Source organism: Diplodia seriata (genome assembly GCF_021436955.1).
Source record: "Diplodia seriata strain FDS-637 chromosome Unknown scaffold_10, whole genome shotgun sequence".
Classification (NCBI taxonomy): Eukaryota; Fungi; Ascomycota; class Dothideomycetes; order Botryosphaeriales; family Botryosphaeriaceae; genus Diplodia; species Diplodia seriata.
The window spans coordinates 403,182-418,312 of NW_027117317.1; the positions used below are offsets into that span (position 1 = coordinate 403,182).

The following is a 15,131-nucleotide window of genomic DNA, read 5'->3' on the forward strand; positions in this document are numbered from 1 at the left end:
GAGGCACATGGGAGTGCTCCCTGGGACGTCAGGCGGAGGTGTCTGGCGGCGTGCTTTATCGCCGCCTATGGAGCCGCAGCCACAGCAGGCGCGCGTCATTCGTCGCGTTGTCGCATGACTCGCGGCGGCGGCTGCAGGGGTGCAGGAACAACGCCGGGCCGGCCATCCATCCATGCGGGCAGCTCCAGCTGCTACGTGCCAGCAAGCACCCGGCCCCTCCTCCAAGCCATGTCCCGACCTTCCCTCCCAAGCCGGCCTTCGGGCGAGTTCAGCGACGGCGCTCTGGGAGGAGCGTCGCAGCGGGCCAGCGCCCTTTCAACCCGCATTTCCAGCGTTCTGTCCGCCTCCTACGCCGATCTTGAGATCCGCGATGCTCTTGAGACTTTGGATACTCGTGGCCTCAAGAACACCCAGGACATGCGCCGCCAGCTGAGGCTTGACGTGCAGCGCGATGTCATCCGTTGCAACGGCGACATTGTCCAGGACTTCGGCCGCGTTGCTGAGGTTGCTCTACTTCCCGCCTCCGCCTTGACCCTGTGCTGACTGCCATCAGCAACTGCGCCGCGTCGGCACTGCAATCCAGGCCTTAAACAGGTGCTGTGCTGACATGAGGGCTCAGATCTCGTCTGCCACCCGCGAGACGAAGCCAATGCTGGACGACGCCTCCGCATTGATGGGTCAGAAGGCCGATGGCGAGACAAAACAGCGCCTGCTGGACGCCCTGAAATCGCACTTCATTCTTTCAGATGAGCAGCTGTTTACGCTGACCTCGACCACCGAGCCCGTCGACGATGACTTCTTTCAGCTCCTTACAAGGGTCAAGAAGATACATCACGACAGCCAGCTCCTTCTAGGCACCGAAGACCAGCGATTAGGCCTAGAAATCCTCGAGCAGAGCTCCAAGCAGCTAAGCTCCGCCTTTCAAAAACTCTACCGATGGGTCCAGCGCGAATTCAAAACCTTGGACCTCGAAAACCCCCAGATCAGTGCTTCCATTCGCCGTGCACTGCGTGTTCTTGCCGAGAGACCCACTTTGTTCCAGAGCTGCCTCGACTTCTTTGCGGAGGCCCGAGAACACACGCTGTCCGATGCCTTTTACAGCGCTTTGACCGGAGCTGCCGATGTTGGATCCACTGCTAAGCCGATCGAGTTTTACGCGCATGACCCACTACGCTATGTCGGCGACATGTTGGCTTGGGTTCATTCCACCACCGTGTCTGAACGCGAGGCTCTAGAGGTGCTGTTCATCTCTGAGGGGAACGAGATTTCCAAGAGCATCCAGCAGGGACTTGAAAGCGAGCCATGGCTGCGCGTCGACGACCAAGAAGGAGAGGGTTTCGATGGGAAAAAGGCCTTGCATCAACTCGTCAGCCGCGATCTCGCCGGTGTTGCGAGACTGCTGAGGCAACGGACGGAACAGGTCATTCAAAGCCATGAGGATGCAGTCCTAGCTTTCAAAATCGCAAACTTGATCGGCTTCTACCACAACACTTTCTCGAAGCTTGTTGGCACCGACTCGCCCATCCTGGACGTTCTTGCTGGTTTAGAGGAGTCTGCTTTGAGGCAGTTCCGGGCGAACATGAGAGACCATGTTGCCAGTGTCCAAAGTGACTTGGCAGTTGCGCCAGCAAACCTCGCCCCCCCTGATTTCTTGGATGAAGCGCTCGAAATGCTAAAGGCACTGCTGAGGAGCTATGACTCGTCCATGGCAGCGCTGGACAATCGCGAGAACGGATTCCAGCCCGTTCTGGCCGAGGCTCTTGACCCCTTTCTCAACGGCTGCGAGAACCTCTACAAGAGGCTCCAGGAGCCAGACAACGACGTCTTCGCCATCAACTGTCTTCTTGCCGCTCGTTCCATTTTAGCTTCTTTCTCGTTCGTGAAAGAGAGGGTTGAGGAGATGGACGACACGATGCAGGAACACAGATCGAAACTAGTGGCCTCTCAGCACAGATATTTCTTGCACACGTCGGGACTTTATCCGCTGAAAGCAATTCTGTCTGAGTTGTCGGACTCTGAGGAGGACTTAAAGTCAATCCCTCAGCTGACTCCATTCAAGCCAGAGGCTCTGGTCAACACGGGAGACCGGCTGGATGATTTCCTACCCTCTGCCTTGATGGACGCGATGGATAATATCAAACGACTACGGGATACTAGAATGGTCCAAGCGATTACAGAGGCGGCTGCAGAGCAGTTCTGCGAAGATTTCGAGTTCGTCGAGGATCGGATCCTGGCGGCAGATGAGCTGCGGGTGGTGGAAGACGGCGCAGAAGAAGCGCCCGCTCCGGGCCTGAGGGAGCTCTTCCCTCGCACAAGCGGAGAAATCAGAGTGCTGCTGAGCTAGCCGCCGATAGCCTCGAATAAAAAGAAGAAATCAATTTGCGCCGGTTCATTGCCCATGTACTCGTTAGACTTGCATCGTGTATGATACAGCGTCCCGCCCCTCCCTAGGATACAATGCCCCACAACTCGGTCTCGGGTGACGCCGGGGGGAGTATCAGGCCTGGGCCTTCTTCCTCTCCCACTCCTCGGGGGTGTGGCACTTGGGGGTCCAGGCGTGGATTGCGGCAATCTGCTCCCTCAGGGCGGCGTTGACGAGGCGGTGGCGAGCAAGAGTCGTCTTCTTCTCGAACTGCGGGGAGACGATGACGGCCTCAAACATCTGGCCACAGCCGCCTGGCGGGGCAACCAGGTAAGAGGGCTGCGCAGGTGAAGGGTAGCCGGGCGCGTACCTGAGAGATCGGCTATCTCGACGTGGACAGCGCCAACTTTCTCCTCCAACATGGCCTTCAACGACTCGGGGGTGACTCCGGAAGAGGCGCTCATGGCGGGTGACGGAAGCAGGGTGATCGGAATGGGTGCAGAGGGGCGGATCAGATAATGCAGCGGGGAGGAAAAGCTGGGCGAGGGCGAGCCCCGCTGACGTGAGTGCCGAGCACGATGCGCACAGGGATCTGTCCAGCCCTTATCGGCGCCTACGTATTTTGAAGCTCCGACGCCATCGCCCTGCCCTCTGTGCCATTGTCTGTTGATGTTTGCCGCTACGCTCCGACGGTCGTCCAGGATGAGCTCTACCGTTGCCTCCGCGCCTTTCTCAAGGGCCGTAGTCCATGCCATGCGCAAGCTGTCCGTCCCAACCCATCACGCCCGCCAGCCCAGCCGTGCTGACACAGGACCGCCAGCTATCCCGAGGCGCTGTCCGACAAGAGCTGGGACAACACTGGGCGTGCGTTGCTGTCTTCCGGATGATCGGTGCTCCGTGCTGATGCCGTGCAGTGCTTCTCGAGGCGCCATTCGACCCGCTCCGGCGCAACAGGAACTCGGTCCTCCTCACCGTCGACCTGACCCGCGCCGTCGCAGACGAGGCAATTGAGCAGAACGCGTCCATCGTCGTAGCCTACCGTCAGCCCGATCTGAACCGCGGCGCTCTTCGCGCAGTTGCTGACAGGACTCAAGCGTAGATCCAATCATCTTCAAGGGTCTCAAGTCGTTGACCCTCGCCAATAGTCAGCAGCAGTCCCTGCTTCGCTTGGCTGCAAGGGGCATCAGCGTAAGCCACTTGTGTCCCTTCACTGTCCTTGCGCTGACGGCCGAAGGTCTACTGTCCCCACACAGCCGTGGATGCCGCGCCCGGTGGGCTAGGCGATTGGCTTGCAGACATCGTCACTGGTAACCTGGCCAGCGCTTCGGAGCAATCATCGATCAAAAGCGCCCAACCGTCGCCTCTTCCAACAGGGTCATCAGAGCAAGCCGATCCGTTTGTAGAGAAGAGACCGCTGTACATGTTGCGGCATCACCCTTCGACGAGTGGAAGTTCTCTGCGTATCAATGACCTCAGACTGTACGCTCGCCTGTCTCTGTGTGGGCGTGATTTCTGACGCGTTGGCAGTGGAAAGACGGCGCACACCCGCCAGGTGATTACTCCTGTGACCAATGTGCCGGGGCTTGAGGGCGCTGGCATGGGCCGCATTGTTCGATTCCAGACACCTCAAGCGCTGACATCCATCATCGAGCGAGTCGGACAAGGTTTGGGCGACCCCAAAGGATTCCCCATCGCCATCCCTCAGGGCAGCTCGGTCGACGAGATCAAGGTGTCGAGCATAGGCATCTGCGCCGGCAGCGGCGGCTCGCTCTTCTCAGGCATCAATGTGGATTTGCTCTTCACCGGCGAGCTTTCTCATCATGAGGCGCTTGCCGCCATAGAGAAGGGCCAGGTTGTCATCACTCTGTTCCATTCGAACACGGAGAGGGGTTACCTTCATAGCGTCATGAAGGACCAACTGCTGGACGCAATCAGAGATGAGTGGGAGTACCTCAGGGCCGAAGAGAGAGGAAAGCCCGGCCTGAACGACGCGGAATCTGAGGCACTGAGTGACGACTCGGTTGAAGTGGAAGTGAGCGAGAGGGACAGGGATCCTTACGGTATCATCATTGCCCAGGAGCAGTGAGCGAAGACCGGCAGGAGCAGTCTCGCAGGTGAACGCCTGGCAGTGCCGCAAGCCTGTCATCAAGCTGGAATTGTCGTAGCTGTGGGATGTCCATGGAGCAGCTAGACCAGTTAGCGGTTAAGCAGTTAGCAGCAATGTGCTACAAGTGGCAAGCCAAGCCGCGCTATGCGAAGTTGTCGGCACCTTGGTGATGGTGGTGGTCGGGGGCTCGCTTATCGCTTATCGGACGGGCGATACACTGGCCCGCAAAATTCGAAATAGCGAGCGCCTCAACGACGACACACGCCTGCAGCCGCGACCGACAACCTCCCCTCCGTCCCTCCTACGAACCCACCCACGCATCAAAAATGGATTCCGCCAAGGTTCCCGTCAAGCTCGTCAAGGTTACCCGCGTGCTCGGCCGCACCGGTAAGCACGAAACCCCTCCACGACAAGGAACACTCTGAGGAGGACGCGAAGGTGCGCTGGTGCTGACGGTATGCGATGTGCAGGTTCGCGCGGTGGTGTGACCCAGGTCCGCGTCGAGTTTATGGACGACACCGTAAGTTGCGCGGGAATCGACGCTCCTCGACGCTTGAGGCTAACAGCAACTTCTAGACCCGTAGCATCATCCGCAACGTCAAGGGTCCCGGTGAGCACCTATCCAGCGCGAGAACCGCACGATTGTAGCGACCCCCTGCACCTGGGGGCGCTGTTTTGTGAATACGCAGAACTAATACGTCCGCCCATCCAGTCCGTGAGAACGACATCCTCTGCCTTCTCGAGTCCGAGCGTGAGGCCAGAAGGCTGCGCTAAGCGGTTCAACCACCGCTGGGTGCGGAAGGGAGAGCAGGCAAGGACGAATGGAAAAAAATGGGTTTCTCAATAAGAACAGTTGGGCTGAGGGACACGATGGCGTGGGCAACGGTCACGATACGATTCCGAGGGGTGCCTGGACACGGGATGGCTTTCGGAAAACTGTCCTGAGAGGCTGGAGAGTTGTTCTATAGGTGTTAAATGGCCACCTTTTCCAGCGTCCAGAACTTTATTTCCACTCACCCTGTCACCCAGGACTTGCCGCCAACACGTCCGGAATACCCTTCTTTTCACGATACCAAAAGGAATACGAAAAACCCGGCTGTCCCCGTCTTTGCTGGATTTCAAAAAACGAAGCGGGCTGTTCTTTAAGCCCCCGTACCTCTGGTGCATCTACGAAATGCCCTGCTTTTATCTGAGTCTAACACATCCCGAAAGTCACCTCTTGTTCAAATGCCTGCTTCATGTCTGGGCACGCGCACGCCCATTCAATTTTCGTCAAGTCAATCTACTAGTGCATTCTCGAATAGTATTACAACACTCGTGCCCATTTCGCGCATTGGCAACCCAGAAATCTCAATTCTATTTGTTCATTTCTGTTTGATCTTCTCTTTCATGTTTCATGGTCATAAGTCAATGCAATGTGCGCCCTAAATCGCTATGCTCGCCCCCCCAAAAAGGTAAAGAAAACCAAGTATATAAACGCCCTTTCTATATTTCGTGATGCAGTTGAGACAAAGACAGATACGAAAGGACGATGTCAGACAAATGCCGGACTCAGGCCTCCGTCTTTGGCTTCCGCGGCTCGAGAAGAAGCTTTCCAGTCGGGCCTGACTTCTCCACAAAGCCGTCGGCTCTGCTGAAGATCTTCTGTCCACGCAACCATGTCTCCGCGACAACACCGCGGAGCGTCTTGTGCTCATACGGCGAGCACTTGTTACGGAACAACATTGTGCTAGGCTCGACGACGAAGGTGGCCTCATCGTCGAAGACAGCAATGTCGCCATCATATCCAACGCCCAGATCGCCCTTGGTGTCCTCCAGACCAACCTGCTTGGCGGTGTTTTTGCAGCACCATCTGACCACGTCCTCGATCGTAATATTGCGGGGTTTTGCCTCAGTCCAGAGGATGCTCAGCCCCAAGCCAACACTACTGATTCCGCCCCATGCGCTGAAGAAATCGCCGTCAGCGCCGTCTACATTGTGCGGGTCGGTGCAGCCCAGATCGGCCAGCTTGGTGGGCAGCAGCTTGAGATCGGGTGTGCACGGCGAGTGGTCGGACACGATAGTCTTGATGATGCTGTCTTCGGGGCGTTGCAACTCTGCCCATAAGCCATCCTGGTTCGATTGCTCCCGGATCGGAGGGCAACATTTGTGTCGGGTGTCACCCTCCTTGACGGATTCGGCGGCCAAGCTCAGGTAGTGGAAGCACGTCTCGGCCGTGATCTTGATGCCCTTTGCACGAGCCTCCCGCAGCATTGGGATGGCTTGGATGGCCGAAAGATGTACGATATGCAAGTCAAGCTGAGGGGCGAGGTGGGCGAGGGAAATAATTTCAGCGATAGCGTAAGTCTCGAACGATGGAGGGCGCGAGTCCAAGAATGTCTGATAGGTGGTCAGAGGCCCGGAAGGTTGGAGAGGCGGCTCAGAGGCTTGGACGTCATCGCCGACGGAGGCAGTGATGGGAGGTATCATCTCAGCGTGGAACATGACCGTAGTGGGTTCGTCAGCCAGTTCCCCCAACACCTTTTTGATGTCCGCAGAAGCGACAGCCGGGAACTCGTCCACCTGAGCAACCGTCAGCAAGCGCGTCCCGGAAAGAGATCAGGCATATCGCCGGAAGGCACTGGACTCACTCCGCTCTCGATGAGGAACCCCTTGAATCCCCTCACACCAGCCTTCACGAGGGCCTTCAACTCCTGGTCATTACCCGGGATGATACCTCCGTAGAAGCCAACGTCCACCCAGCATTTGCCCTGAGCGGCATCAACCTTGGTCCTCAGGTTCTCGACGGTTGTGGTGGGAGGGATAGCATTAAGAGGCATGTCCACGACGGTGGTGACACCGCCAAAGGCAGCGGCACGCGTGCCGGTCCAGAAGCCTTCCCATTCGGTGCGGCCCGGCTCGTTCAAATGCACATGGGCGTCGACGAGACCAGGGAGCAGAATCTTGGGGGAATAGTCGACGTACGGAGTTCCGGGAGGGAAGTCTGAGGGCGGCAGAACAGAGTGGAAGATCGACGTGATCTTCCCAGTGATGGTAGAGACGACAAGGGTGGCCTCGGTGAGACGGCCGGAGACGACGGCGCGGGACGAGGCTATGACGGTGATGGGAGGCAACTGGGAGGAGACCGAGGTGGTGGAGGGGGCGTCCGTGGCATGGGGGGCCATTGTTGGGCCACAAAGAACGGAGATGGGAGTCGTTGTCGTGGAGGAGGGGACAGGGTCAAAGAAGAGTCCGGGGCGCGTCCAAGCTTCCGGCAGCGGTAGCAGGGTGCAGAAGATAAGGACACCGCAGGAAGATAAGGACGTTGACGGGGCACAGGAGGCAGCGGCCGGAAAGGAGAGCAAGGCGGTGGAGAAACAAAGGCGGAGGCGGAGGCGGAGAGGGCTCGAGGACTGGATGAAAGAGCGGAAGAGGCGGGCAAAGCTGGGGTACGGCGAGCGTCTTATCAATGCTACGATATCTCAGCCAGATTCGGAAACTGTCAGATTGGCTCGACGGGACCGACCGGTGCCGCGGCCGATCCAGCCAGTCCGAAAAACGCAGCAGGGCGCGCGCTCGGCGCTATGGCGGGGCGGCGGCGCGGCAGCCCTCATCGTGGGTCGGCTGGGCTGGTGTGGAGCGAGGCGTATTACTCGATAGAAATGGCGGAGCCCCTATCGGCGGCAATAACGGTGCAGAAAGCGCCAGCCCTGCCGCGCTGCCCTGACGCTAGGCAATCTTCCGGAGCCCCAACACCGCCGGGCGCCTCCGTCCAGACCTCGACCACCACCTTGCGATGGTCCTGCGCGAGTCCGGTCCGCTGTCCGTGCCTTGTGGTCAGGCGGCGGCGAAGGTTGCCCGTCACCGCAACCACCGCGCTGCCGCATCACGGGCCTTGGCGCGCCTCGCTACCCCATCGTTTCACCTGCGCCGTCTCATCGCGTTCCCATCGAGTAATGGAAACGACTCGCTCCTCCCTAGCCCATATTATCAACACCGCCAACCAGTCTTCACCCGCATCTGTCCCGGACTACCGCAGCTTTTGTCAGCCGTGCCACGCATTTCTCACCGACTGCCGCCCACCCCCTCAGTCCCGCATTGCCGGGCCCTTCTCCGCGGATGACGGAAAGAGCGTCCTCGTCCGTTGGGTGCACCATTGGCCGTCTTGGCATGGAGAAGGGAGAAGACAAATGTAGCATTCGCTTAAGTCAAAGGGTAGGACACCATTACGCAGCTCTTGCACCTTGCGAGACGCATGTTCAGAGATACTTCTTCTCGAGCCTTCCCGACAGACTGTCAGGCACGTCCTTGTCCCATAGCCCTCCACCCTGGTTGAAATGCTCCTGAAGCGCAGTCAAGGGCGATAGGAAAAGGGCGCCCAAGATGCAGAAGAACGTGGCTGCAAACTGCCACATCCACACGACCAAAAAGCCGCCGGGCCAGAAGAAGCGCACGAATTCACTGGTCTGGTAGAGGTCGTTCTGCGCGGTGATGTAGTACTTGCCCTTCCCGGCTTCGCCGTTCTCGTCGGCAGACGAGGCTGGGACATGGTCGAGATGCAGTACGGTGACGAGAGACGCAGGGGCTGAGTAGAAGGGAACAAGCCAGATGCGGAAGATTTGCGAGATATGGACGTAAAGGATGAGGTTCGTCCGGTCGAAGGCTGCAGGACGATGGAATTAGCTCAAGAAGGTGATCACGCAATAGGATGCCTTGGCATGTTGCGCACCAACTGAGTTGACTCTGAGGTCGATTCTTGGACTCATGATCTTGTACCACCGGTAGATGGCAATGACGAGGGCGCGCGAGTTGCTGAACTTGCCCGTCCTGCAGAACGGATGCGTGAACGAGGCATTGGCCGTAAAGTACTTCTCAATCGCAGCCCGCTGGGCGTGCGGCGGCGTTTGCGTGAGAAGATGGATCACTTGGGGAACTTCTTTCTCTGCGCCGCATCCCGTTAGCCTGGGTTGGTAGTGCGCGCAGCGCCCGAAACTTTACCTGGATTCTCCATCGCTGTGTGTTGATAGGAGACCTCGGCGTGACGGGAATGACTCTGGGTCGGCGGGGGCGAGGCTCAAAGTACGAGTGAAGCCGCTTGCATGAACGAGAAGGCAGGGTGGACGGAAAACTGCCGCGCAAGCGGTTGCGCTGCCGTGCAGGCTGACGGGAAATGGCGAGGGGGACGGCCGGGCACCCAGTCGCATGCTTGACGTCATTGACCACCTACACCCGACGCCTAGGTTCACATGCATGCTTGATGAAACACTCCACTTCACATCGCTACAAATTCTATTGCGCGCATCATGCAAGCAGCCTCCGCGTATGCTATGTACAGATCTACGTGCTGTGCTCTATTGCCCGGCGCCAAGCCCCGTTACAAAAGCAGCGATTTGATTATACGAATACAGTCATGAGGTGAAGCAGCGCCCGCCGCTGGGGCTTTCTCTCCTGCGCTCGTCTCAATCCACCTTGATGGACGAGTAAATCTTGAGCACAAAGAGCCACGAGGCGAAGAAGCCAATGGTGCCTGTACGAGTCCGTCAGCCACTGCCGCGAGAGAGGGACATTTCCACACCACTTACCGCTCAGCACGAAGAACAGCACGCTGATAAGTGCACTGTAGCCAAGATACAGCACTCCGCTGGTCCAGCTACCGAATTCCAACACCTTTCCCCAATAGAGCAGCGCGTACGCAAAAACGTAGGCCGCGCTCGCGCCCGCCGTGCAAAACGCCCTCCACTGCCAATGATAGTTTTCTGCGCACAGCAAGAAGTAGATCATAAGAACCGTGACTGCTGCGCAAGTGATGATCATGAGGCCATAGCACAGGAAGAGAAACCCGAACATGTAGTACACTTTGTTGACCCAGATACTGTTCATGACGAAGTAGAGCTCGACGAAGATGGCCCCGAAAGGAAGAACTCCTACGATCAGCATGCTAGGCAGAGGGCGAAGGTATCCCGACGCAGGTGGGATCTGCCGTGGGATCTGGTTAGTGCGGACCGGGGTCTCAACCGTCTTGTGCTTGAATCCGATCCACGAGCCCGCAAGCGAGAGGGGCACGCTGATCAGGAACCAAATGCAGACGAGTGCGAGCATCGTCCCGAAAGGAACGGCTCCGCTTGCCGACCTCGCCCACACAAAGAGGTTGAGCAGAAAGAAGATGCAGAACACCACAGCAGGGAGCGCAACGGGCGTGAACGCAAAGTTTTGCTTCCACTTGTCGCCATGGAAGAACTTGTAGATGCGAGCCGATGAGTAGCCGCCAACGAAGCCGAAAATGGTGTAGAGGAGAAGCATGACCGTGCCAAGGGATCCGCGGTTGGACGGGGAAAGAAATCCCAACAGAGCAAAGACTGGCATTGAAGTTAACATCTACTCGTCACCCTTCAGCCTCTGGACCCTTACCAATAGTGAAGCCCGCCATCATGAACAGCTGTGCGCCATTGCCAATGAGCACGCTTAGAAACAGCGGGTTCTTCGGTGGCCTGAAGACGTCGCCGTGCACCAGCTTCCATCCCGAGTCTTCCTGGACTCCTTCCTCAACCACGCTCGTTCCCGACAAATCTTCCAGCGCAAACTGCTCGAGGCGATTGTACCTTGCAATGTCCTTCTTCAGAGTGCGAATGAGGATGGTAGCGACCATGGTCACCAGGAATACCACGATAACCGCCGAGTTGACCAGCGAGAACCAATGGATTTTCGGGTCGTAGACATGAAGGTATTTATCCCAGCGCGTGGCAAATGGGGTGGAAGAAGGTCTCCAGTAGACGCTGTAGGTAAAAAGAACAGACGTGCTTCCGGTCTCCGATAGCTCTATTGGCGACAACTCGCCACACTCAGCCTTCTCTTCGTTGACCAGCTTCGCCTCGCCCATCGACCGCGGCTCCACAAGGATACCGACAACCCTGTATGCGTCCGGGCCGGCCTGGTGATAGTCAATCAGAATATCGTAGTGGGTGTTGAGGATTGGCTTGTCGTCCTTGACGGCCCCCAATGCGAAGCCAGGGCTGTAAAAGTTGGTGTTATCGTTTGGATCGTGTTTCAGCTGCCCGGCTGGCAAGCCGTCGATCAGCCAGTTCAGATTGTAGTTTTGTAGGATCCTCTGGTTGACAAACTGGGCATCACTCGGCTCATATGTCTGCTCTCGACATGCAGGTTTGCAAGTTTCATTCTTGCCCATGTACAGCTCAAAAGGCGACGTTTGTATGCGGTCACCGAAGAGGATGCTTCCCAGCGACTCCGAGATGTACTTGGGACCACCGCTCGGTTGGCAGAAGTGGAATTCAGGAAGGTAGTAGTCAAACGAAAACACCGAGTGCACGTGCGAGTCGTCCGGAGAATTGCCAGGCGTGAGGTGGTTGACGAGCAGCGGCACCTTGTCCCCTTCTTTGTACGAGGTTGGCAGAACTCCAGGGAGGTAATATGCGCTTGCGGGACCGGGAGCGAGCAGCAACAGCACCGAGAGCACGGCAGCTGGGGCGCCGAGGCGAGGGAAGAGCATGGCGGGCGACGACGGCGCCGAGGCCGCGGGGCTGGCTGTGAGGCTGTTTAGCGGAGCAACAGCTCGCGGCTGGCCGTGAACTCCTCGGCGCGCGCGGGGAGGTGCAGCAGGGCGTGTGGCAGCAAGTTTGATGGAGGCGGGTGCGTGGCCGCGGTAGGGATATGGCTGCCCGCAGGGCTCGGGGGGGCAGGCGCAGGACGGGTGCGGCGGAGCGGGAGTGAGGTTGTGGCGGAACGTGTGGTATGGAGGTTGAAAGCTGTCACTTGCTTGCGACCCGGAGCTTCGCCGGCTACTTAGCCTCAAGGATCGGCGTCATAAGCCACGCGTTATGCCACACATCTGCAAGGGCCCTGGCCGGCGCGTTTCTGAACAGAAGGACATGCGCCATTCACCGTTTCATCGTCGCTATGTGCATACTACGCGAGTGCTGGGACATGGTCTGCCGACGCCTCTTTCCACCACAGCCAGTAAACTCAGAACAACCTCCGTCGATGCTTAGGGAAAACGCGAACATGATATCACAGGCATAGAAACATGAGAGAGGAAAGATGCCGCCACGCCTCACACAAGCCCGTCGTACAAGGACAGCGCCGACACAATCGTCTCGTCGCGCTTGGAACCCTCCTTGAACTCGGCCATGTCCAAGCTGCCGTTCTCGTCCTTGTCCATCATGCGGAAAATCTTGCGCACGCGCTTCTCGGGCGTGTCCTCGTCCTCTGGGAGCTTGACCATGGAGCCGACCTGCGAATTGTCAGCACTGTTCCGCCCGCCCGCCTGTCTTGAACCAACCATCTTGTATATGGCCTCCACAATCGCCAGCATCTCGTCGTAGCTGATCTTGCCATCGCCGTCAATGTCGTACAGCTGGAACGCCCAGTCCAGCTTGTCCTCCATCTTTCCTCTGCTCGTGACGCTCAGCGCGCAGATAAACTCCTTGAAGTCGATCGAGCCCGATTTGTCGGCATCGAACACGTTGAAAACATAGTCGGCAAACGACGACGGGTCACCGAATGGGAAAAACTGCTTGTAGATCTTTTGGAACTCCTCCTTGGTGAGCATCCCCGAAGGGCAGTCCTTTAAGAAGCCTGGCAGGCCTTGGTCAGCGTGACATGGAGCTGCGGGCAGCGCTGCGAGGACATACCCTTGTACCACTGCTGTAGCTCTTTCTTGTCGAAGTGGGTAGCCTTCTGGAGATCGCTCAGCTCCTGCTGGGTGAGCTTGCTCTGGCTGTGATAATGCACCGTTAGCCGGAAATATCCCAATATCACGCAAATCAAACAGCTGCGGGCCGATGTATCGCGGTGCATTTCACGGGCGGTTGACTGCAGGGCGACATGGCGGTTTCCCACGTATCCCTCGTACTGGCGTGTGCCGGGAACGGGTATGGAGCCACCGCGCGTCCTTCTAAGCTTCACCGGCGGGTGCTCAAGCTGGAGCAGTGGCACATGGGGTTCGCGCACGTCGTGCAGCGAGACACTGTAGCGGCGGCGGGACCGCGCAAGATCGCTGGCGGACGCCATGGCAGGTTGGGGTGAGGCCGGGCGGGGAGGAAAGGCAGCGCACGGCGCGATGACGCATTGTTCTGCGGAGGCGCGAGTAGGGGCGGCTGCGCGGTCGAGCAGGCGCGCAGAGGCCGGAGCAGTGAAAGAAAGCGTCGCACTTACGATTTGCCCATGGTTGACGGTGCCAAGCGTGAGGTTCAGCGGTGTTGCGGCGGTCGGGCTCGGTGGGTGCGGGAGGGAGGGAGGGTGGTCTGCGGTGGTGGAGGGTCTTGCGGCAGGTAGGCGGGCGGTCGAGGCTGGGGAGGATAAGAAATGTGGCGGTTGGCAAGGCTATAGCGAAGAGCGAAGGTGGGCGCGGGGTCTTGGGCTGCGGGCTGAGGCGCAGCAGGTGGGCGGGAGGCTACGTCAAGCACAGGCACCTAAGCAAAAAGTCGCGTGGAGGAACGTATGTAGGTTGGGGTGTGCGGCGCCAGCGAGTCGTGTGCGCCTGGGTCTGGCCGCAGCGGGCGCTTGTAGTTGTAGTGAGGGCTGATTACTTAGTGGGCGGAGCGTCGTGGCCCCAACTTACATTACTAGGTGCTAGCACCTCGGTGATGCCGACGACCCATTGCGCCACCCCGTGCCCTCTGCCGCAACATGGATGCACTACTCGACCAGCATTTCCAGCGCGTCGAGACCTCCCTCAACACCCTGATCGACTCCATCGCCTCCTACAATCCCTCGCAGCAGGCCGTTGTCGACCTTGTCGCCGCCGACGATGAGCTCAGTCGCGGTCTCGAACAGCGTACGCCCACCTCCGAGCTCCCCACACTGCACTGCTGACATCATTCGCCTAGTCGCCGCGCACCAGGCCAACTATCATCGCATCCTAGCCTTGCGTCAGACCGCCGACGCGCTTGACTCCCAGGTCAAGTCGACTCTAAGCTTGCTCGCCGACACGCGCAGGGAGCTTATCGCCACGCCCGTCACCGCTCCCGCCCGCGATGCCCGCGATGTAAGCACGGCGGAGCTACTAGCATACGCCAAACACATTGGCAAATTCACCGTGCCGCCTAATTTCCGCCCTCCGCCCCGCAAAGAGGACGCTGCTGCGTCTGCGCAGGACAAGGCCGATGAAGACGCCACCATGATGAACGGCACCACTGCGGCACCAGAGTCTCAGCAGGACGATGCTGCTGCGGCTTCCGAGGAAACTCGCACCATGGCCACTCTCAATGCGGAACAGAAAGCCTGGCTAGCCGGTCTGGGAGCTCTCCCGTGGTTTCCATGGCCGACAGAAGACAAGATTCGGCAGGGCGCGCTCGGTCAAATCCAAACCATGGTGGAGCAGGGCAAGGATCCCACAACTGTACTTTCACCCGAGGAGCAGGAGGAGCGGGCAAGGAAGGCTGCAGCAGAAGAAGAAGCGCAGCGGAAAGAGGAGGAGAGGCGCAGGGCCGAGGCTGAGCAGAGGCGCAGAGATTTGCATGCCTCGCAAAATAAACCTGACGGCCAGGGCGAGCAACCGGCCGTCTTCGGGGGTCTGGATCTATACTAAAAAGCACCATGTGTTGTCCAGCACAGACAATGAAGGGAAAGCAATTTACTGCAAGGGCGGACCATAGGATAAGGGGAGATTTACTGCCAAAGCACATGCGACCCCTTTTACCATTAAATTGCCACGCTCTTTGAATTGAT

At 58.4% G+C, this 15,131-nt stretch overlaps 9 protein-coding genes across 9 annotated transcripts; 4 read left to right on the top strand and 5 right to left on the bottom strand.

Moving 5' to 3' along the window:
- Positions 1 to 228: 228 nt before the first annotated feature.
- COG6 (Golgi transport complex subunit 6) lies at positions 229 to 2,344 on the top strand (the record flags this gene model as incomplete). Its single annotated transcript, XM_066780726.1, has 2 exons — positions 229 to 504; positions 554 to 2,344. The coding sequence occupies 2 exons, from the start codon at positions 229 to 231 to the stop codon at positions 2,342 to 2,344; spliced, it is 2,067 nt and encodes a 688-aa protein (XP_066628672.1).
- A 153-nt stretch (positions 2,345 to 2,497) lies between these two features.
- On the bottom strand, positions 2,498 to 2,826 carry SLS55_009326 (uncharacterized protein; the record flags this gene model as incomplete). The annotated part of the gene is made up of 2 exons (XM_066780727.1): positions 2,498 to 2,676; positions 2,733 to 2,826. 2 exons carry the CDS (start codon positions 2,824 to 2,826, stop codon positions 2,498 to 2,500), a joined length of 273 nt encoding a protein of 90 aa, XP_066628673.1.
- A 289-nt stretch (positions 2,827 to 3,115) lies between these two features.
- Positions 3,116 to 4,448, top strand: SLS55_009327 (uncharacterized protein; the record flags this gene model as incomplete). Its single annotated transcript, XM_066780728.1, has 6 exons — positions 3,116 to 3,126; positions 3,183 to 3,226; positions 3,277 to 3,402; positions 3,462 to 3,550; positions 3,597 to 3,841; positions 3,890 to 4,448. The coding sequence occupies 6 exons, from the start codon at positions 3,116 to 3,118 to the stop codon at positions 4,446 to 4,448; spliced, it is 1,074 nt and encodes a 357-aa protein (XP_066628674.1).
- A 347-nt stretch (positions 4,449 to 4,795) lies between these two features.
- RPS28A_2 (40S ribosomal protein eS28) lies at positions 4,796 to 5,243 on the top strand (the record flags this gene model as incomplete). The annotated part of the gene is made up of 4 exons (XM_066780729.1): positions 4,796 to 4,856; positions 4,940 to 4,989; positions 5,046 to 5,079; positions 5,182 to 5,243. The coding sequence occupies 4 exons, from the start codon at positions 4,796 to 4,798 to the stop codon at positions 5,241 to 5,243; spliced, it is 207 nt and encodes a 68-aa protein (XP_066628675.1).
- Positions 5,244 to 6,020: 777 nt separating this feature from the next.
- Positions 6,021 to 7,633, bottom strand: DAL1 (Allantoinase; the record flags this gene model as incomplete). Its single annotated transcript, XM_066780730.1, has 2 exons — positions 6,021 to 7,031; positions 7,100 to 7,633. The coding sequence occupies 2 exons, from the start codon at positions 7,631 to 7,633 to the stop codon at positions 6,021 to 6,023; spliced, it is 1,545 nt and encodes a 514-aa protein (XP_066628676.1).
- Positions 7,634 to 8,707: 1,074 nt separating this feature from the next.
- Positions 8,708 to 9,459, bottom strand: SLS55_009330 (uncharacterized protein; the record flags this gene model as incomplete). The annotated part of the gene is made up of 3 exons (XM_066780731.1): positions 8,708 to 9,111; positions 9,178 to 9,390; positions 9,447 to 9,459. 3 exons carry the CDS (start codon positions 9,457 to 9,459, stop codon positions 8,708 to 8,710), a joined length of 630 nt encoding a protein of 209 aa, XP_066628677.1.
- Positions 9,460 to 9,907: 448 nt separating this feature from the next.
- Positions 9,908 to 12,352, bottom strand: TMN2_1 (Transmembrane 9 superfamily member 2; the record flags this gene model as incomplete). Its single annotated transcript, XM_066780732.1, has 4 exons — positions 9,908 to 9,975; positions 10,031 to 10,804; positions 10,857 to 11,983; positions 12,345 to 12,352. The coding sequence occupies 4 exons, from the start codon at positions 12,350 to 12,352 to the stop codon at positions 9,908 to 9,910; spliced, it is 1,977 nt and encodes a 658-aa protein (XP_066628678.1).
- A 161-nt stretch (positions 12,353 to 12,513) lies between these two features.
- TMN2_2 (Transmembrane 9 superfamily member 2) lies at positions 12,514 to 13,627 on the bottom strand (the record flags this gene model as incomplete). Its single annotated transcript, XM_066780733.1, has 4 exons — positions 12,514 to 13,037; positions 13,094 to 13,179; positions 13,315 to 13,428; positions 13,617 to 13,627. 4 exons carry the CDS (start codon positions 13,625 to 13,627, stop codon positions 12,514 to 12,516), a joined length of 735 nt encoding a protein of 244 aa, XP_066628679.1.
- Positions 13,628 to 14,090: 463 nt separating this feature from the next.
- Positions 14,091 to 14,991, top strand: SLS55_009333 (uncharacterized protein; the record flags this gene model as incomplete). The annotated part of the gene is made up of 2 exons (XM_066780734.1): positions 14,091 to 14,238; positions 14,291 to 14,991. 2 exons carry the CDS (start codon positions 14,091 to 14,093, stop codon positions 14,989 to 14,991), a joined length of 849 nt encoding a protein of 282 aa, XP_066628680.1.
- Between the last annotated feature and the right edge of the window lie 140 nt (positions 14,992 to 15,131).